Below are 20,797 nucleotides of genomic sequence, written 5' to 3'. Positions count from 1 at the left end.
GAAACTGAATGGGCTTGTGGTCCTGCCTCCAGCCTGTCCCGCACAGCCTGGCTTGGCAGACTTCTGGCAGCCCGAGCGCACTGGCAAGTGGAGAGAGAATTCCCGGATCTGTTTCTCTCTGGGAGAGCAGGTATTTCTCTTAAGGAAGAAAGAGGGCAGGGCCATGGGAGGGATCCCTGCGGTCTTCTGTAGCTCCCTAGATGTCCTAAACTGCAAGCTCCTGTCCCCTTCAGGGGTCCCTGTCTGAATGGGCTTCCTGCCCAGAGGACTGGTGGGCTTCCTGCCCAGAGGACTGGTGGGGAAGCTCTTGTCCTGAGGGCTCACCTGGCCTCCTGTCCACACACAGAGACTTAGAGACCCTAGAGGGCAGAGCCAGCCCCATTCCAGAGGCTGAGAGAGCTCATGGGCTATGCTGCCCATATCCAGGGCTCACCCTAGACTTGGGGTGCAGCCTAGCACTGTTGGGAGTGCCTGCGTGTTCTGGAGTCATCTCCTCCGGGATCAGGGATTCCCCTCTGCCCACATTGCACAGCCGGGACAGTTGGTAGCCCCAGGTGGCCAGTCAGGATCTCTCACTGATGCGTCCCAGGACTCAAGCAGGGTTGTCAGTCTCTGAGTGCCAGCCCTGTGTGGAAGACTAGGGGCAGTTATGATCATGTGTCCTTTATATTTTAAAATAATTATAGATTCAGAGGAAGTTGCAAAAAATAGAAAAGAAGGGCCACCCTCCCCACAGATGTCTCCCTCTGCCTTCTTAGGAACCCAGGGCCAGTTCTCTAGAGGATGGACCACAGATCCCTGCAAAACTCCACAACAGTTAAACCAAGTGCTATCAAAAACTCTTTTTTTTAAAAAATTAAGGTAAAACCTATATATCATTAAAATAGCCATTTTAAAGTATACAATTTAGTGGGATTTAGTGTGTTGACAATGTTGTGCAATCACCATCTCTACTTTCAAAACCTCATCACCGACCAAAAGACACAACTACCTTGGATAATTGCTACACACCCCCATTCTATCACCTGGCAAACATACATGCTTTCTGTTACTAGGGATTTGCCTATTCTGTGTATTTTATATAAAAGGAATAGTACAAAATGTGAACTTTGGTATCTGTTTTCACTTACAATCTTTTTGAGGGTAATCCAAATTGTAGCATGTCTCAGGACATCATTCCTTTTTGTGGCTGAATATTCTATGAGAGGCACATATCACAGTTTGTTACTCAGCAACCCTATATACAGTCAATGGAATTCTCCAGGCCAGAATACTGGCATGGGTAGCTGTTTCCTTCTCCAGCGGATCTTCCCAACCTGGGGATCAACCCCAGGTCTCCGGCATTGCAAGTGGATTCTTTACCAGCTGAGCTACCAGGGAAGACATTATCCAGTCACTGGTTGACATTTGAATTGTTAACACTTTTGGAATATTATGAATAGTGCTATATGATCATTCTTGAACAAGTATTATTTCTCTGGGTATATACCTAGGAGTAGCATTGTTGGGTCATATGGCAATACGTTTAAGTTTTTGACAGACCAACAAACTATTTTCTACCAGCAATGTATGTAAGTTTTTATTTCTCCACAACATAGTCCAATTGGTTTTTCCTTTTTTTTGCAAATTATACCCATCCTAGTGGGTGTGAAGTGGTAGGCAATTCTGGGGTTTTTTCATTCAATAAACATTTATTGGATGTGTCATATGTACTAGGTACGGAAACCAGGGCCAGATTCTGAAGTAAGTGGTGTCTTCAATAGATACCAAAAAACATTTGATGACATTCAATATCCAGTCCTGAATTTTTTTTTTCACTCTCATTAAAATAGATGGATTTTGAAATTGTGGTTTTAACCATTTTCATTTTTAATGTTTAATTTTGTTTATATTTTGGCCACACCACGTGGCATGGAAGAACTTAGTTCCCTGACCAGGGATCGGACCCATGCCCTCTACAGTGGGAGCCCAGAGTATTAACCACTGGACCGCCTGGTCTGAATCATTCTTAAATATGTACAATTCAATGGCATGAAGGACATTCACAGTGTTGTAAAACCACAAAACTATTTCCACAACTTTAGCCCAAGGAGAAACACTGTACCCATTAAAAAATAACTCATCCATCTTCCATCCCATTTCCTAGGAGCTTCTATTGTACTTTCTCTCCATGACTTTGCCTACTGAAAATAATGAATATAGGCGGAATCATAAAATATTTGCCCTTTTGTGTCTGGTTTCTTTCACTTAGCATATCTTTACAGCATTCATCCAGGTTGTAGCATGTACCAGAATTTTGGTCCTTTTTTTTTTATTGTGAGAAAATATACATAAGATGAAATTTAATGTTTTAAAATATACAATCCAGTAGCATTACAGACATGCACGTTGTACCAACACCACCATTCATGTCCAGAATTTCAACTTCTCAAACTGAACTCACAACCCATTAGACAGTAACTTTCCATTCCCTCCCTCGCATCCTTGGCAATAACCATTCTGTCTCTGTGAATCTGACTACTCTTGGTATCTCATACACATGGAATCCTACAGAATTTGTCCTTGGCCCCTGGATTATTGCACATAGCTTAGTGTCTTCAAGATCCATTTACATTGTAGCATGTTTCAGAATTTTTTTTTAAGGCTAAATAATGTTCCATTGTACGTACAGACCTAGAGCTTTGCAGTTTTCCCTCAGAGATCTTGTACATATTTTGTTAGATTTATACCTAAATATTTTGTTTCCTTTCTTTCTTGGTGCTAATGTAAATGGTACTGGGTTTTTAATGTTATTATTATATTTTCTTCTTGTTTCTAGCTTTTTAATTCTAATTGATTACTGATCTATAAGAAAGCTATTAGCCAGCCCCTGCACCCTTAATTTGATGCTGCACTTCCCCTCCCTAACCATCCTTGGCTCAAGGCAGCACCAAAGGAGTCCAACTCCCATAACCAAGAGCATCACGTCCCCCCCAAGAAGCCCCAGGCTCCCACACACCTGCGGGGGAGCAGACGGGCACTCTCAGTCTGAAGCAGTCTCTCTTGTGCCAGGTTCATGCTGAAATGTGCAGAAACAGGTGAACACCCACCCAGTAATGAGAGAGGGAAGTTTAGGGGTTCTCACCTAACATGCTCAGATACTTAGTTGTGTCCGATTCTTTACGACCCCATGGACTATAGCCCACCAGACTCCTCTGTCCATGGGATTTTCCAGGCAAGGATACTGGAGTGGGTTGCCATTTCCTTCTCCAGGGGATCTTCCTGACCCAGGGATTGAACCTAGGTCTCCTGCCCTGCAAGGCAGATTCTTTACCAGCTGAGCCACCAGGGAAGCCCAAGTCCTCACCCAAGTTAGGACTTAAAAGAGAAGTCTTCTGGGAGAAAGTGTTCTTGAAGCCAAGCCGCGGAGACTAGCACTTTGGCTGGTAGAGTTGAAAGCTGAAGAAGGGGTTGTGACAGGTCACTTGTAGTTGCTCTGAGTTCCCTGTGTGTCTAGACCCTGGTTCACCCATTTGCTTTCGTGCTTATGGCCTTGCACTGTGCCCAGGTTACAGACTGTGGACAAAGCTAGGTGATAAATCGCTCGTTAGAGTCTCCCTGTGAGAGGGCACATGCCTAAGGGCGGAATTTCCGGGTCTGGGTCTAGGTGAAGGTGCCCCCTTTAGAAAATCATGCAAGTCAGTTTTTCGAAGTGATTGCAAATTTACCCTCCCAGAGCCAGGAAGAAAAGACTGTATCTTTTTTATTTCACATAGAAATCTGCCCCCTCCTCTTCCTACTACCATTGACCATCTCCTGCCCTGCCTGGCCCAGGCCATGCCAACAGCAAGTCAGAAGCAGGCAAAAGCCTGGGCGGGCCGAGGCGGCCTGAGAAGCCTCAAGGCTTTGGTGCTTACAGTCAACAAAAGACCCCGGTCTGAGGACCAGAAGTAGCCCAGCCACATCTGATCATGGCTATAAATGGAAGTCTGGAACAAGGGGCAAGCCCTGCCGGCAGGAACACTGAGCTGATCACGTCAGCCCCGACAGGGAGACCCAGTATGATGGAGGTGGGGCAGGGTGTGTGCAGGAAAAGTAGGTTTCTGGGCCCCACTTTCACCCCCATCTTCTTATTTATCTTTGTCCACTGGGCTGGTCCTAGAAGAGGAGCCATGCCTGCCAAACCCTCTGCCAAGCCAGTCACCAGTCCTTGGCCTGTAAGTCAGAGGCATGTTTCTGGCCACCGATCAGACTCACTGTTTTCACTACCATAGGAAATTGTCCAGCGTGGCCTGGGAGGGGGTGGGTGCTGTCCTGGCCCCCAGTTTCTGCCTAGCCCTGCCCTTGGGCTTTGGTTTAACTGGCAGTGGGCGGATCATAGTTGTGTCGCTCTGAAGGAAATGTCAAGGAAGAGGCCTACAGAGAGGACTGGAACGCAGGGCTCAACCTTGGGGGTGGGCAGCGCTGCTACACGGGGCAAGGTCTAGCTCTGCCCGCCTGGGACTACAGCCACCAGTAAGTTGGGGTCTGGGGGTACAGGTGAGGGATGATGTGGGCACCATAGCTTAGCTCAGCCCAACACCACAAAATAAGGATACAGGCTGGATGAATTTTGTTCGGCCTCCAAGTCCATCGAAGCCAATCCTTACCTAAAGCAGAAGGAAGAGGTAAGTGGGCTGACCTCATGGGCGAGGGCCACCCAGCCCCACCTGCAAGAAGGCAGACACTTTTCCCTTGTGGGAAACCACACTCACTGCATCTGTGCTGCGGCAGGGCTCTGCCCTGACCCTCTTGGTCTGTTTCTGGCCCAGGAGAGCATTCCGGATGAAGACGGGGAACGCGCTAGCCAGCTCCTCATCAGGCTCCCCCAGACAGCGCTGGCCCCCCAGTGAGAGCTGGGACTCCTGCAGAGGGGACCCCACAGCCAGGCTCGATGAGACAGGTGGCAGCAAAGAGGGGGGTGGGAGGCATGTGGGAACAGGATTAGGATCTCTGGTGCCTCATCCAGAGGCAGGAAGGACAGGCAGTAGGGTTCCCAGGGTCCTCCAGGAGTGAGAGGGCTCCGGCAAGACCCTGACCTCTCAGAAGACCAGCTTCATACTCAGTCCTGGCCAAGGATGGAGGGTGACTGCCTGAACATCTTCAGGGGCCTTACCTGCCTGGGGCCTTTGGTTATCTTCTTGGGAACATCCTGAACAGGAGAACTGCAAGAGAGAGATGCGAGGATTAATGAGATAAGCAAGAGAAGGGCTTTGTATAGAGTGAGTACTCAGGAGAGGGAAGAAGAGGTGGCTAGAACCAGATTCATGTCCAAACCTAGGTGACTCTCAGTGCCCTGTCAGCCACTCAGAGCTATTAGCACAGGACCTTCAGAGATCTCTTAGCCATCCTCCCTCCAGGCTGTGGAAGGGCCAGGAACTACCACTTACTGTGCTTTCTCAGGGAAGAGCCTCTTGGCAAGGCCATGCTGGGTGCTGGAAGGCTGGGATGGGGGAGTGTTCACATTAAAGGTGGCATTGAGGTCAATATCATCGCCAAAGGCTGGCCGGCGAAGCTTCAGGCCCACCATCTCCACAGGAGCTGGGCTATAAGGCAGAGACAGTTTGGATACTCAAGATCACAGTGGCAACAACCCCTCAAGCATTAGAGATGGATCGGCTCCAGGGGCCTGGAGCTCACACCTGGTTTAGAGCTATCCTTCAAGAAAACCCTAATCTCTCCAGAAAAAAGAGATTAGTCCTTGGCTTGGTCCTTCACACAGTAGAAGTCTGGAGACATGCAAGGAAGAAAGCAGAAATCCACAGAAAACCCAAATACACAAATGAAAAACATTTTGTTCAAGAAGCCTCATTTCTCAGAGTGCATGCAAGGATCCTGTCAGAGAGGTGACCACAGGCTGAAGCAGATGGATGTTCCTTCCATTGCTACTTATCATGGCCAGTGGACATATTAGAGACTGTCCAAACGACTCCCCTAGGGGGCTGGCACTTTCAGAGCTTTAATATGAGACATACATTCAGGTAGTGTTCCTAGAGACTTCCCTGGTGGTCCGGGGGTTGGGAATCCGCCGTGCAATGCAGGGAATGAGGGTTCGATGCCTGGTCAGGGAAGATCTCACGTGCCACAGCTGGGTGTGTACATCCTGGAGGGACAAGGGCGTATACAAGCCTCCAGAGCACCTCTGTGGCCCCTGGCACCCAATGGCATCTGAATATGAATCACTACCTGTGCAGAAGACAGTAAGCTCATTTCTGCCGAGGAGACTAGGGAAGGGAGTGCAGAGGACAGTGGACCCTTCAGTGTGGAGAAGAGCTGGGGGCCACGGAGCAGGAAGACACAGAGCAGAGGGACACAGAACAGGGGCCACGGAGCAGGGGGCCACGGAGCAGGGGGCCACGGAGCAGGGGGGCCACGGAGCAGGGGACTCGGAGCAGGACACAGAGCAGGGAGACACGGAGCAGGGGGACACGGAGCAGGGGACTCAGAGCAGGACACGGAGCAGGGAGACATGGAGCAGGGAGACTCGGAGCAGGGGGACACAGAGCAGGGGGACATGAAGCAGGGGGACACGGAGCAGGGAGACACGGAGCAGGGGGACACGGAGCAGGGGGACACAGAGCAGGGGGACACGGAGCAGGGGGACACAGGGGACATGGAGCAGGGGGACACGGGGAACACGGAGCAGGGGGACACGGAGCAGGGGGACACGGAGCAGGGGGACATGGAGGAGGGGGACACGGAGTAGAGGGACACAGAACAGGGGACACGGAGCAGGGGGACACGGAGCAGGGGACTCGGAGCAGGACACGGAGCAGGGGGACACGGAGGAGAGGGCCACGGAGCAGGGGGACACAGAGCAGAGGACACGGAGCAGGGGGACACGGAGGAAGGGGCCATGGAGCAGGGGGCCATGTAGCAGGGGACTCAGAGCAGGACACGGAGCAGGGGGACACGGAGCAGGGGGACACGGAGCAGTGAGGACACGGAGCAGTGAGGACACAGAGCAGTAAGGCAAGGGGTGTCCTGCTGTGAGGGGCAGTGCAATTGGCCCGAAGCCTGAAGGTCCACCCCGCCCACAAGGCCAGCTCCATGAGGGCTGAGTGCAGAGGGTCCTGGGAGGTGTTTGGTAAGGGACTGGTAGGATGCCCAGGGGTTGCTATGCTGGGCAGATGGGAGGAGCAGAGGATGGTCCCAAGCCTCACACAGAGGTGGTAAAAAGGGAAAGGGTCAGGGAAGCAGCTCCTAAGTTAGATGGGCAGGCTCCAAGCAAACGAGTGGATGCGCGGAAAAGGGACCATAGTGATTTTCCAGCATTGAAAAGTGCCTCGAATAAAAGTGGCTGGGTCGCGTTTTCTGTTCGGACCACCAGCGAGCCAGCCAGGCCTGAGGACCCTCTCAGCCTGTCGGCTTCCAGACTGCCACACAGGCAGGGACAGCCATCCCTCGGCCTCTTGGCTCCCTCTGCTGGCAGCTCTAGTGTGCCGGTGCTGGGACCAGAGGAGAGCTCTTTTGGTGGGTGGCTTCATGTTTGTTTCAGAACCTGGGGCAGGTGGATGTATCAGGTGGGCTGCTCCATACACAGGATGCCCCTCCCCTTTCCCTGACCATCCCCAGGGCCTTTCTGGCCTCTCTTTGTCAAAGCCCAGGGCCTGCCTCAAAGCTGCGTTCCAGCTCAGTCTTAGCTGTCACTCAGGCCAGGAGGTCCACAACCTTCAGGCCGACCTGGGCCACCTACCCCCCAACAAAGCCAGAAAGGGTGAAGACACCCTTACCAGGGAGCTCCTCCAGCTTGGAGTCCCTGTTCCACCCCAGAGGGTCAACGAACCTCTCTAAAACGAGGCGGTTGATAGTTTCACTGTCTCCTGGTGGCAGCTTCAGGGTTTCCTGCAGTATCGTCAGCTTTTTTTTCAGGCTCTTCAGGAAGGAAAGAGAAGAGTGTGAAAGAAAGACTGAGGCACCAAGTCCAGAGTGGCCACCATGGGCAGTACGCATGAAAGGCAAGCCCACTGGGACCAGAACAAGGCCTGAAAGTCAAATATCAGGCTCAGGAGGCCAGGACCACCTGACCTCAGAACCCCTCTGGCAGTGACCTCCTCCGGTGACCTCCTCCTCCTCCGGTGAACCCCCCTCCTCTGGTGACCTTAAGGATGCAGGTACAGGACAGTCAGCAAGATCCCTGTGCTCTCTGTCCTCTGCTGAGGAGCCCAGGCTTCAGACCAAAGGCCAAGATTCCTGTCCTGACCCACCCTGAACCAGGAGGATACAGGGAGCCCAGAGCTGCGACCACTGACTGATGCAGGGTTTGAGGGCAGAACTCACCCAGCCCACATCTTGGAGGGCACATAAACCACCCTTCCTTCCCACCTGCTCGTAGATGTTCCTCACCGCGATTTCCTTGTCAGCACTCTGTAAGTCCTTCTGAGACGACCTCAGCTCCAACTTGGCCTGGTCCAGTTCAGAGCAGACTGTCTGCAACTGCAAAAAAGTGTAAGGAGCGAAGGATGAACACAGGGCTGGCTGTGTGCCCCGCCCCCACCTGCTGCTACACTAGCTCGTGGGAGCCCAGACCCAGAGGAGCAGGGGACACAGGGAAGACCCGAGCTCCATGGGGCTGGACCTTTGTCTTAGTCTGGCAGTGTTCATCTGGAGCAGTCCAGGGCTCCTCCCTACATCTATGCCCTGACATGTACCATGCCCAGAAATAAAAGCAGCTGTGTTGACTGATTCAGGTTTCAAGAGGCCTTCTACAGGGAGTCAGTCCCCTGGTGGTCTAGTGGTAAGAATTCTGGGTTTTCACTCCACAGCCCAGGTTCAATCCCTGGTCAGGGAACAGAAGAACTAGGGGAATAAACCAAATGGCAAAACACAGCAAATAAACAAACCACAAAGAAAAGAACAATAGGCCTCCTACTCTAGGCCTGGAACAAAAAACAGGCCCCTGAAGCCATCACATTTGTGCCCCAGCCAGCTGAGAGGTACCCAGAGAGCAGAAGGGGACAGAAGTGTGCAGGTGTTGGGGTGACAGTTGCGTGACCTGCCACCCTAAGCAGACAAGCCAAGCAAGCCAGAGTCAGTGCCTAGTGAGGACCAGAAGCCAGTCTCTGTGAGTCATCCCACAGCCCCAGGGCCTGGCCTAGGAGCCACTCACACGCATGACAAAAGGACAGCCACCTCTCCCCTCACCCTCAGCTCCCCATTCAGTTACCTTGCTTCTGGAAGAAAACAAGTCCTTCTTCAGTTTGTCAGCTAGCTCCCCTGAGGCCTTCCGGGCCTCTTTTAGATTCTCGTACTCTCTACGAAGGGACCATGGAAAAGAGATGTCAGCCCGGGACACCCCCCTGGTCAGACTAAGTCACAGCACCAAGCAAACACAAAGCCCAGCCGAAGCCCCCAGCCCTTCTCCTTCCAACTCTGACACCGGAGCCCAGCAGGGACCGGCTGGCACTGCAGGGGATCAAGCACCCCAGATGCTAAAGAGCTAGTGAATCGCTGTTTCCTGCCTGCTTGCAGGCACTGGAGATTTGAGAGGGTGTGCAGGAAACCCTGGCCCCACTAGGAGGCCCCCTACACCAACTGGCTGCACACCAGGCATCGGGGATCCTTCATACCTGTCAGCCAAGTGGCCCCTTTTCTCCAACTCCACACCCATGGGAATGAACACCTGAGCTGTTTCTGATGCAAGCTAGGTGGGGTCAGTAACCGCGTGCTAATGGGGAACAGGCTCCAGATATCAAACTGGAGCATGGCGAGCTGTGCCAATCTCCTTAGAAATAACACTTACAATTCACATGCAATTCTCTCAATAATTCTGTGAGGCAGGTTATTATTATCTGTTCAGGAAGCTAAGGATCAGAGACGTTAAGAAACTGGCTCCTGGCCACACAGTAAGAGGTGGGATGTGGTTCAAACGAAGGCAGCAGGGCTCCAGAGCCTGCTCCTCACTCCGCCTGCTCTGCTTCATGAGAGACGGGCAACACGCAGAGGGGCATAGCTTGGGGGCCATGACTCAGCTTGGATACCGGGGCCAGAGTACCCACTTCTTGAGGGACACACAGAACACAGCCAACTGCTCCACCGCGGACTGTCCCACACCCATGTCTCGGATCATCTCCTCCACCTCGGGCCGCTGGCTCTGGAGTAGGAGCTCGATTCTGAAAAACACCCGGCCCACGGCATTTAAAATCTGGAGGCTGATGGGTAGGTACCCAGTGCAGCTCTGCCTCCCTTTGCTGCCGTTGCTATGGAGACAGCCTGAGCTGCTAGGATGCTTTAGCAGGCGGCTCTGCCCAAAGAAAGGCCCCAGCGCAGAGCTTAGCACAGCTGCAGGGATGGTGCTGAGGGAGAAGGGGTGCTGACAGAGGGTCTCAGGTCAGGGATGTCCACGGAGAGGTTCTTAGAACAAAAGCCCTGCCAGGTTTCCCATGGAAAGCGGAGGAGCCTGCAGAGGCTGAGTAAGGCCTGAGCCCCCCGTGGCCTACAGAGAGCTGAGCCATCCCCTGCTGCAGCCCCGAGAGCCGTGCCCCGGGGGTGCAAGGGCACCGGGTAGGTCCCAGCTCTAAGCTCACCGCTCCATGTTCTTCATCTTGCTCCGGAGTCGGCGGGCCTCTTCCCGTGCTTGCTTGGCCTCATCCTGCTGCTGCTCCAAGTACTTCATCTGCTTCTGAAGAGCAAACGCACCCCAACATGTCTGTTGCTTGGCGGATCCCAGGGGCCAAGGTTAAAGTCGCCGGGAGAACTCCACCCTAGAACCGTCTGCTTTTGAAAATACTGATAAGCATGTGTGCAAGCCCCAGGAGGTAAGGCTCCTGGGCCCCACTCTGACGTGTGCTTTTGCTGCTACGAGGCCTTGGACCAGCTGCTTCCTCACCCCCTGGCTTGCTTCCTCCTGAGATACGTCTTACCGTCAGCATAGCCCACTCTCAGCATCTAAAGGCCTGCTGGGGGCTGCCAGAGTCCAGCGACTGTGTAGGAAGCTGAAGAAGCCTGGAGCACAGATCCAGGCCATGCTATCCATCAGCTATGGACAGTTGCCAGGGTAGGACAGCTGCCCTCAGCACCTGGCCACTTCATCTCCGACCTGGGAACGCCAACACACTCCTGCTCTGTGGCCAGGTGCTGGTCCGCTCCTTCCTTCCCATTGGCCAGGCCACATGATCCAATCCAGCCACCAAGCAGAGCCAGAAACGGCGAACACCCTGGGGCCCTATCCGTTTACCCGGTTGGGTCCTTTTCCTTCTCAAATGGCACCCGGCAATGACTGGCTCCTTCATATGAGGTCAGAATTTCAACTGTGGATTCAGATCAATCACCTCCTGCCCCTTGGAGAGCAAGAGGCTCACCAACCCAGGCTGATACAAAATTCATCTGGGTCTAGAGCCGCTAGCTCTGCAGGCTTTGATCTGCCCGGTCAGCTCAGCACAGCCAACTTCAAAGGCCCCCTGCTCTTCTCTGGGATGCTGTTTGATCTGGCTCCAGAGAGCAGCCCAGCCAAGGACAGGCACGCTAATGGAAGGTTCTTCAGGCTGGCTTTGTCACTGGAGTACAAACCACTTTGGGAAACATGGCCTAGGCTCACTGAGGTCTTGGTTGAGCAGTCCTTCCACGAAACACTGGGCAGGCCTCACCTCTCCAAACTAGTACAACAACCACAGGTGCGGGCAATACGACCCTTTTCTCATGGGCTGGGTAGGAGGCCTGGGGAAGATGGAATTTCCCTCCATTTTACAACTGTACAGACCACGGTATTAACCAAGGCAGACACAAAAGACAAGCCCACAGTGGGGAGCCCAGGAGGAAGACTGTATCTCCCCACCAACCTGTGCCCACGGGGGCTGGGGACCCACCTTGAGGGCGGAGCACAACATCTCAGCCTTGTCCAAGGCCCTCTGCAGGGACTCCACAGTGGCGTTGCGCTCGTCCAGCGTGTCCCGCAAAGAGTCGATGATGAGCTGGCTGTCTCGTTTTTCCTTCTCTGCAGCAGGGGTTGGGGACAGAGGGAGAGGAAAGGCCTGTCTACTGTGCACTATGAGAACCTGGGGCCCTGGGCCCCAGCACCCCACCCCAGAGCCAGGTGAGGAACAAGTCGTGGGCCACAGGTCAGGCAGCCTGCTTGTCTCTCTGGCAAGCACCAAACCAGGGATGCCCAGCCATTCTGGGGATGAGACCCTTTTTCTGCTGCTCAGAGTTACTGGAGTAAAGATTTCACTGCTCCTTGATCCCACAGTCTAGTTAATTCATCATCCCAGAACTCAAGCACTGAAAAAGTCAAAGTGAAAGTCCCTCTGTCGTGTCCGACTCTTTGTGACCCCATGGACTTTCAGTCCATGGAATTCTCCAGGCCAGAACACTGGAGTGGGTAGCCTTTCCCTTCTCCAGGGAATCTTCCCAACCCAAGGATCGAACCCAGGTCTCCCACATTGCAGGCAGATTCTTTACCAGCTGAGCCACCAGGGAAGCCCAGGAAAACTGGAGTGGGTAGCTTATCCCTTCTCCAGGGGATCTTCCCAACCCAGGAATCAAACTGGGGTCTCCTGCATTGCAGGTGGATTCTTTACCAACTGAGCTACGAGGGAAACCCTCAAGCAGGTTCCTGCCAAATCTGGCAGCGGAATCCTCAACTACAATATTCTGACCTGTCAGGTAGACTCCTCCCAGCCTTGGTCCTAGGCAAGCAGCCCCAGGACAAAGAAGAGGCTCACCTCATCTGGGTGAACAGCATCAGTCACCTCCCTTTCCTTTCCTTTTCTGCCATCACAAGAGCTGATAAGACTTGGATATACCAAGCAGGGAGAGCCCCTGGATATGCCAGAAGGCTGAGGGCTTCCTCCCAGGCCTCAGTCCAGTACCCAAGTCAGGGGCTTCCCAAGGCCCCTGGGAACTCACCTTTCTGGGAAAGCAGGGCTCTGGTATTATCCAGTTCATTCTGCAAGGCAATACTCATAGTAAGCAGCAAGAAGGCATCACAGCTGGCCCCCACCCAGCCTCACATAAGGTCTGTGGGGAGCCCCAGGTGGGAACAATGAGGCCTGTGGGCCCAGAAAAGCATGAATCTGCTGCTCCTCAAGGCCAAGTGAAATCAATAAGGGAGACAGAAGCCTTGCTTTGTCTCTGAGTGTCTTTTTAAAAAGTCGGTAAAATGCAGATAATCTCAGGTATAAGACCCTAGGACAGGAAAAGAGGCATAACGGGGCAAAATAAGTGGAGCCTGGCCTGCACAGTCGGTTTTATGGCAGAAGCTTCCATCGCTTCTTCAGGCCTGTGCCCGTCCTGACATTCCCTGGCATTAGCTGGACCCAACAGGGACACAGAATTGGGATGGCCAAGCACCCTGGGCCACACTGCTCCCTCCACCCTGGGTCCTACCTGCTTTATGGTCTACCCCCTCCCAGCCCTAAGCTGGCTTTGTGTGCCAGGACTCTTCCAGCCCCAGAAACCAATAGGGTAGGGGAGCCAAGACAATTCTGCACCCCTAGATGAAACCTCACTTGCACTAAGCTCTAACCAGACTGTTGTGAGGGTCAAACGAGCCTCCCCAAGCCCATACATGTGTTCCACAGCCACTGCCACAGAACCACTGAGAGGCTGGAGCAGAAGAGAGCCCCACTCCCACTCAGGAGTCCCATGAACTCAACACCCTTGTGGGCAAGAGATGTACCTACTCCATAAGCAGGAAAACCAGGCTCGGTAGACCTGAAAGGCTTGGCCTAGGGTCCGTGATGGTAACTGGATGCAGAACAATCCTCATCCAGGTTACTCTTCCCAGGTCAATGCAAGACTCATATTATGACCAATACAAGGCCGGGCCCCTCTTCGGGGCTGAGCTCCTGTCGTCAAACTCTCTACTCAGGACTTTGGGGCAGGAGCTGTTGGTAACTGAGCTGGTTAAACAGGCTGGACATCTCAGCTGGAAGCCGTGGGTAGAGAAGGGCACACAGGCTGCCTGAGAGCAGCTGCCAGCTCAACCTTTCCGCTAGTCCCTAGCACCTTCCACACCCAGGCAGGGTGCCTTCCAAGTCCTTGCTCCAAACTACTCAAGATTTTGCCTTCATGTCTCCCAGATATGGCTTAGAAAATCAGAAAGAACTGAAGCTGCCTTTGTTGCTTTTCTCACAAGGAGGACACGGCTTAAAACTGGGAGCAGTTACCATGACGATGAACACGTTAGCTTTAAGCACAAAAGCTCCACATCTTGAAGCAGTGAGGTTCCAAGGACGTCACAGCCCCCCCGGGGGCCAGGGCTGAATGAATCCTAATCTGACAGATGGCCAGAAAATTAACCCTCAGTGTCCAGGTTCACTTGTGAACCCCAATCCCACTTCCTTGAGAGGTTTCTGCCAATCCAATCCCTTTGTGCACGAAGCAAGCTAAATCTTAGGCTTGGAGGGGAAGCAGTAGAAGTGTGGGAGGGAACCCACCCATCCTCCCCTGCAGTGTGGGTTTCCATCCTGGCTGCATATCTTGATTCCAGGGGCCCTGCCCTCCATTCCTGCTCTGGGAAAGACTTAGACAGCTGGATACACACCAAGCTGCCCAGGCAGTTGTGAACAGGCAGGTTTGCGAACAGTGGGTTCACACATCTTCCCTGGCTGAGGACTGAAAAAGATGGTTGTACATTCTTTGCAAGGTGAGGGGACTTCGAGGGATACATTCTAAACTATGGTCAGAACTGCTCTGAAATCCCAAAAGGAGGGCTCACAGTCAAGTGGCTCCCTTCCTCCCTGACAGAGGATTTCTCCAATGACTGGAACATCATCAATTATTCTCTGCTCTCACTGTCCCAGCCTTGAATTCTCTATCAAGTCTCCCCTTCCAGAACCCATCTCCAGACTCTAGGTACCCTCCCTGGGTAGGAGCAGAAAGTGAACTCTCAGAGGGCCTGGGACTCAGCAGAATGAGATAAAGTCTGGGTACCTTTAAGAATTCTGCATCTAAGACATTCTCCTCCTCCTGGGCAAGGTCAAAGTAGAGCTTATTGATAATGGTTCTTTTGCCGACCTGAATGAAAGAATGAGACACAGTGTGACTGCATAGCTGGGTCATGGGCAAGGAGGACAGGGGACATGCAGCCAAGCCCATCTCCCGCCTAACCTTTCACAGCACATCCCTTGGAGGGAGGTGACCTCTGCGATCCTGTAGGTGTCCAAAGCTGGCTACCACTAGTTATTCCGTCATGTCATTACATATCCATGTGGTAACTGCTCAAAAGATACCCCAACTCTAGGTGCTGGGCATTGCAGGGGAAAGGCAGATAAGGAGACCAAATCTAGCCAGGTGAAGACTGGCCCAGGCAACGAGTCCATCTGCCAGCTCCCCTTGGGCAAAAGCAGGCCTCCCGCACCATTTAAGAGCACAAGTGAGGCTCAACCAGCCTCAAACCAGATGGTCCAGACAGGTCAAAGACATTACTTTGCTACAGAGACCTCTCCTCATCCTTGCTCCCTGGCGAGGAGTATCTTTAGCTGAGGAGTTTTTTCACCCCACCAACTTTACCTGGATTCGGCACTGCGGGCAGGTCCGACTTGGTGCTGTCTCAAACCACTGAATTAGGCTGGAATGAGAACAGAAAAACAGACTGGTTTTAGGGGGAAACATACAGGCCAGGTAGCCACCCCAACCATTACAGCGTCTGTCGTGCTCCTCTCTGACCCATCACCTGCCCACCCAGGAGGGCAACACCTGAGGTAGTGATGATATATCCCACAAAGCCTGACTCGTACAAGCAATCCAACCAACTGGCCCTTTTTTTTTTTTTCCCCTTGGCCCTTGCTGGCTTGGACTTCTCTCTCCTGAGCTGTAATTTTATCAACTTTCTAGCCTTTGATTGAGGTTAGGGGCAATGGTCAAAGTCAGGGTCCCTCAGAGACAGGAATTATAATATTCCAAAGGGGTAACTTTCAAAGTGAGGGTAAACTAGAGGTAGCAAGCAGAAGTAAAAGTGAAACACAGCCCAGCTATGCACCATCAATCTTCCCTAAACGTTAAAACATTCTTCTACTAGGGCATTATCTGGTGGTCCAGTGGTAAAGAACTCTGTGCTTTCACTGCCTGGTTGGGGAACTAATATCCCACAAGCCAGGTAGTGCCGTCAAAACAAAATCAAAATGTAGCAGACAATCTACTAGTTGGCCTACTTGTAGACAATCCCCCCAGGGACCACGGAAAAACAGTCCTTTTGGGAAGATGATACCATCTTTCAAGACTGTGATTTTTTTTTCTATAAATAATTTTTCAAATACATATAATACAAAGCTCACCACGCACAGTGAGGGAATACTACACAGCAATGAGAATGAATGAGTCTATAACTCAGAACAAATTATGGGTGAATTACATAAACGTAAGACTGAAGAAGAGAAGCCTGATACAAAAAAAAAACCCAAAACCAGTAAATTGTGTTTAATTCCATTCACATAAAGTAAAAGGTAGGCAAAACTCATCTATGTTGCTGGAAGTCAAGACAGTGGCTATCATGCGTTTAGGAAAGGCAGACTGGTGGGAGTACCTGGAAGACTGCACGGGGCCCTTGCCTGGACTCTAATCCACAGAGACTGGTAAGAGGCCAGAGGAGAAATTCAGGCAAGGCTTTCTTGCGACTGCACCAGGAGGGAGCAAAAACAAGCAACAGGTGTCCTTGCTTGCTCGCTGGGGAGAGGAGGGGAGTGAGGAGCGAGTTCCTCATATGAGGTGAGTGCAGAGGGGCAGATTGGCAGGCTGAGCCACAGGGGTAGCTTAGGTGGCGGTGTGCCCACCCCTTTGGTGGTCCTGTGTGGAGGGATCCTGTACAGTACCCTGGCTTTGCTCCAGGACCTCAGAAATGGCAGCTGGGTTTTGGCCTTTTTGTATCTTCTTGTTCATAGTTTGCGCAAGCTGAGCGCGCATGTAGTTACTTTTAGTCCCTTATAGTTTCTTCGTATTCTGTTGTTTGAGGAGGCATTTGTGTAGGTGCAAATGCAAGCATTCTGGAAGAGTGTCCCGGGTCCCAGTCTTTCTCAGCAGGAGGTTTCTGAAGTGCTGATGTCTAGTTTCTTGCTCTGAATTCTGGTTACATAGGTGTGTTCAGTCTGCAAAAATTCTGCAAGCTATACATTTCTTATATTCGTACTTTTATGTATTATACTATATTTCAATATAATACTTGGTTTTAAAGTAAACAGTTACACAAGAGAAAGCACTGCATATTGTAAACCAGAACATAACCACAGAGACTTCAGACACTGGAACTGTCACTCACCATGACAGACACGGTATGCCGGATAAACAAAAATTAAGATCAAAAATATCAAAAAAGAATTTGAAAATAAAAGGTGACATATCAGAACTTAATACGAAATAAATAGAAATTCCAAAAGTGAACAAATGGCCCAAATTAAGAATTCAATGGATGAACTTAACAGCAGTTTAGGCAGAGTTGAAGAATCAGTACATTGAAAGATATGTCAGAGGAAACACTGGGAATTAGAAAGGTGGAAAAATACATAAGAAATGATAAGAGATATAAAAGTTACCGTGAGGTCTAGGATATATATAATTAGAAGTTCCAGGAAGAAAGCATTAGGTAGAATAATGCCCTCACCTTTATGTCCTAATTACCAAAACTTGTGAATATGCTACCTTATAAAACAAGAGTAATTTGGAGCTGTGATTAGGTTAAGGAGATGGGGAGATTATCCAGGGGTGTCTCATGTAATCATAAGCGTCCTTATAAAAGAGACAGAGGGTCAAGAGTCATACAGAGAGGTTTGAAGATGTAACACTGCTGACTCTGAAGATGGCTAAAGAGGCCATGAGCCAAAGAAGGCACAGCCCCACTTACATCTTCATTTTAACCAAGCAAGACCCATTTTGGACCTCTAAAATTATAAAATAATTTCTGTTGTCTTAAGCCACTAAGTTAGTGGTAATTTGTTACAGCAGAAATGAGATGCTAATATAGAAAGAAAAGAGATAATGGAATAGAGGCAATATATGAAGAAATATGGCTGATAGTTTCCCAAAACTGAGTAAAGATATTGTTCCACAAGTTAAAGAAACCTCATGAATTTCAAGCAGAATAAATAAAAATAGTAACAAAAAGTGAATTGAGGTAACTATATTATTGTCAGACAAAACAAACTTAGGTCAAAAAAGCATACAAGAGATAATGACTTTATATATTGATAAAACGCTCACTCCAACAAGAAATAACAATTATAAACATATATACACCTAACAAAATAGACATGAAATATATATATGAAAGAAAACTGTACAGAATTAAGGGAGAAATAGCAAGTACAACAATAAAATTTGGAGATGTTAATATTACACAATTTCAATAATGGATAGAACAATCAGACAGATGATCAATATGGAAACAGAAGGCTTGAACAACACTTTATACCAACTAACCTAACAGATGTATACTCCCCCCAACAATAGCAGAAAACACATTCTTCTCAAGTGCACATGGAACATTCTCTAGGATAGGCCATATGGTGGGCCACAAAACAAACCTTAAAATTTTTTTAAAGATTGAAAATCACACAAAATAGATTTTCTGATTAAAATAGAATGAAACTAAAAATCAATAACCGAAGAAAATGGAAAATTCATAAATGTGTGGAAATTAAACAACACACTCTTAGACAACCAATGGGTCAAAGAAGAAATCGCAAGGGAAATAAGAAAATACATGAGATTAATGAAAATGAAAACATATCAAAACTGTGTAAGACAGCAAAAGCAGTGCCAAGAGGGAAACTGATAGCTTTAAACACACACAGTAAAAGCAAAGATACCCATTACGATGGCTATTATAAAAAAAAAAAAAAAAGAGTTTGGCAAGGATGTGGAGAAACTGGAACCCTTGTGAATTGTTAGTAGGAATGTAAAATGGTACAGCTGACACGGAAAAACAGAAGGGCAGCTTTTCAAAACATTAAACATAGAATTACTATACGATCCAGCTAGTCGACTTCTCGGGATAACCCAAAATAAATGAAACTAGGAACTTGAAAATATACTTGTACACCAATGTTCATAGTAACATTACGCACAGTAGCCAAAACATGGAAACAACCCAACGTCTATTAACAGATGAAGGGATAAACAAAACGTATTATTTTCATACAATGAATAATAATCCCTTAGTCATAAAAAGGAGTAAAATTCTGAAACATGCTACAACATGGATGAACCTTGAAAAGACTGTGCTTAGTGAAATAAGCCAAACTTAAAAGAACCAAATGTGATTTCACATATATGAGGTCCCTAGAAAAGAAAAATTCACGGAGACAAAGTAAAACAGAGGTTTCCATGGGCTGTGGGAAGGGGGGAATGGAAAATTATTGTTTAAAAGATTCAGTGCTTAGTTTGGACTGATGGAAACGCTCTGGAAATAGTGGTGATGGTTACACAACGTTGTGAATGTACTTAATGCCACTGAACTGTACTCTTAAAATGGTCAAAATGGAAAGCATCTTCGAGCTCATCGAGTAGACATTCTCCTGAAAAATTTTTTAAATTTTTGAAGTTTTCATTGAAATTAAATGGTGGCAGACATGTCCAACAAATATTGCAGGAATTTGATCCCTTTATGAATCTTGTGAGAGATGAATGTGTGAAGCTGGGCAACAGAACAATACTGAAATGGTGGTAATATGAGAAAATAGTATCATCATATCAGAAGTTTTGGAGCAAGTATAAACAAAGGCTGTGTTCACCAGAAAAATCAATTGCTTCCATATGTCCTTTCCAAAGGGCCTATTTTACTATGATATAAAAATCAGGTCATATACATTTTCATAACTTAACTTTTTTGTTAAGTAAGCTTTTGCAAAATGTTAAATGTTAAGTCATATATATATATTATATGTTGCTCCAATAGAATGGTGTATAGTGAAAAAAAAAGGAAAAGGAAAAAATGGTTAATTTTATGTTACATGTATTTCATCACAATTTAAAAAAGAAACTCGGGACTCAGCCTGTCCACAGCTACCAGGGGGATCTCCCCACCAGCAATGCACTCAACAGAATGGTCCTACCAGTCAGCAGAACACCTTGATTCGAGAGCACCTCCTTGCCATTTGATGTTAATTTGGGTTTGCTTAGGTCAGTGGAGTGTCTGACCAAGAAGATGACTCTGGACAGAATCATTCCAAACCCAAGCAAACCACAGCAAACCCAGTAGACTGTTGGCTACCAGGTCTGGCAGAAAACAAAGGGCTCACTAATGTGGTGAAAGCATCTGCACGGACAAATAATTTTGAAACCACATTTCTCTGCAAGCCAATCAAAGAAACCTCTACTCTGTCTTCACTAAACCAAGCCTTTACCTCCCCCGCCTCCCTACTCCCCAACCCACAGCCTCACTCAGCTCAGCTGTCACTTCCTTGGGGAAACCTGCCACACAACTCGCCTCTGCCCAGGTCAGGAAGTCTCGTGGGATTCCCATCTAATGCCTTCTTCATCATCAGTCTGGGGTCCAGGGACGGGTCACCCGGAGCCCCGACACCCCACAGTCCTGTAGCCCTACGGGAGCGAGGGCCCAGCTCCAACACAGCACTCACTCACCAATGCGAGTGGAAGGTGTGGCCGCAATGGATGGCGGCCACGTCGCGGGAGTGATCAAAGAAGTCGGAGCAGATGGTGCACAGGGCACGGATAGGCATGATGACTGGTCTCGAGTCGCCGAGGTAGCCAAGGAAACGGCGACGGGTCCAGCTTGGCGGCCGTGCCTCCGCGTCTTCACTAGCTTCGAATTTGGCTCCACGGCTCAACTTCCGGGAGAGGATCGGAAGTGGCTGCACTGAAGGTTAGGTCCCGATTGGAAGAACCCTCG

The 20,797-nt window shown here is 49.7% G+C and overlaps 1 protein-coding gene, 1 long non-coding RNA gene and 1 pseudogene across 2 annotated transcripts; 2 read left to right on the top strand and 1 right to left on the bottom strand.

The window, feature by feature from the left end:
• The first annotated feature begins 16 nt into the window (after window positions 1-16).
• LOC121817249 (uncharacterized) lies at window positions 17-900 on the top strand. Its single transcript, XR_006057077.1, has 2 exons — window positions 17-130; window positions 759-900. It is a non-coding gene; the product is annotated as an uncharacterized LOC121817249 (long non-coding RNA).
• Window positions 901-2,294: 1,394 nt separating this feature from the next.
• On the bottom strand, window positions 2,295-20,738 carry TRAIP (TRAF interacting protein). The gene is made up of 15 exons (XM_027957617.3): window positions 20,530-20,738; window positions 15,469-15,526; window positions 14,890-14,973; window positions 12,862-12,901; window positions 11,823-11,950; window positions 10,545-10,639; window positions 10,017-10,130; window positions 9,185-9,272; window positions 8,365-8,454; window positions 7,805-7,893; window positions 5,409-5,564; window positions 5,135-5,183; window positions 4,734-4,883; window positions 4,578-4,628; window positions 2,295-4,370 (listed from the first exon to the last, which is right to left on the bottom strand). The coding sequence occupies exons 1-15, from the start codon at window positions 20,625-20,627 to the stop codon at window positions 4,245-4,247; spliced, it is 1,416 nt and encodes a 471-aa protein (XP_027813418.1). The 5' UTR covers window positions 20,628-20,738; the 3' UTR covers window positions 2,295-4,244.
• Window positions 17,211-19,662, top strand: LOC114109414 (small nuclear ribonucleoprotein G-like; annotated as a pseudogene).
• Window positions 20,739-20,797: the final 59 nt, after the last annotated feature.

The sequence above is a fragment of the Ovis aries genome, chromosome 19, assembly GCF_016772045.2.
Source record: "Ovis aries strain OAR_USU_Benz2616 breed Rambouillet chromosome 19, ARS-UI_Ramb_v3.0, whole genome shotgun sequence".
In the NCBI taxonomy this organism is placed as follows: Eukaryota; Metazoa; Chordata; class Mammalia; order Artiodactyla; family Bovidae; genus Ovis; species Ovis aries.
Note: the sequence above shows the minus strand (reverse complement) of the source record. Positions and strands in the feature narration are given on the sequence as shown.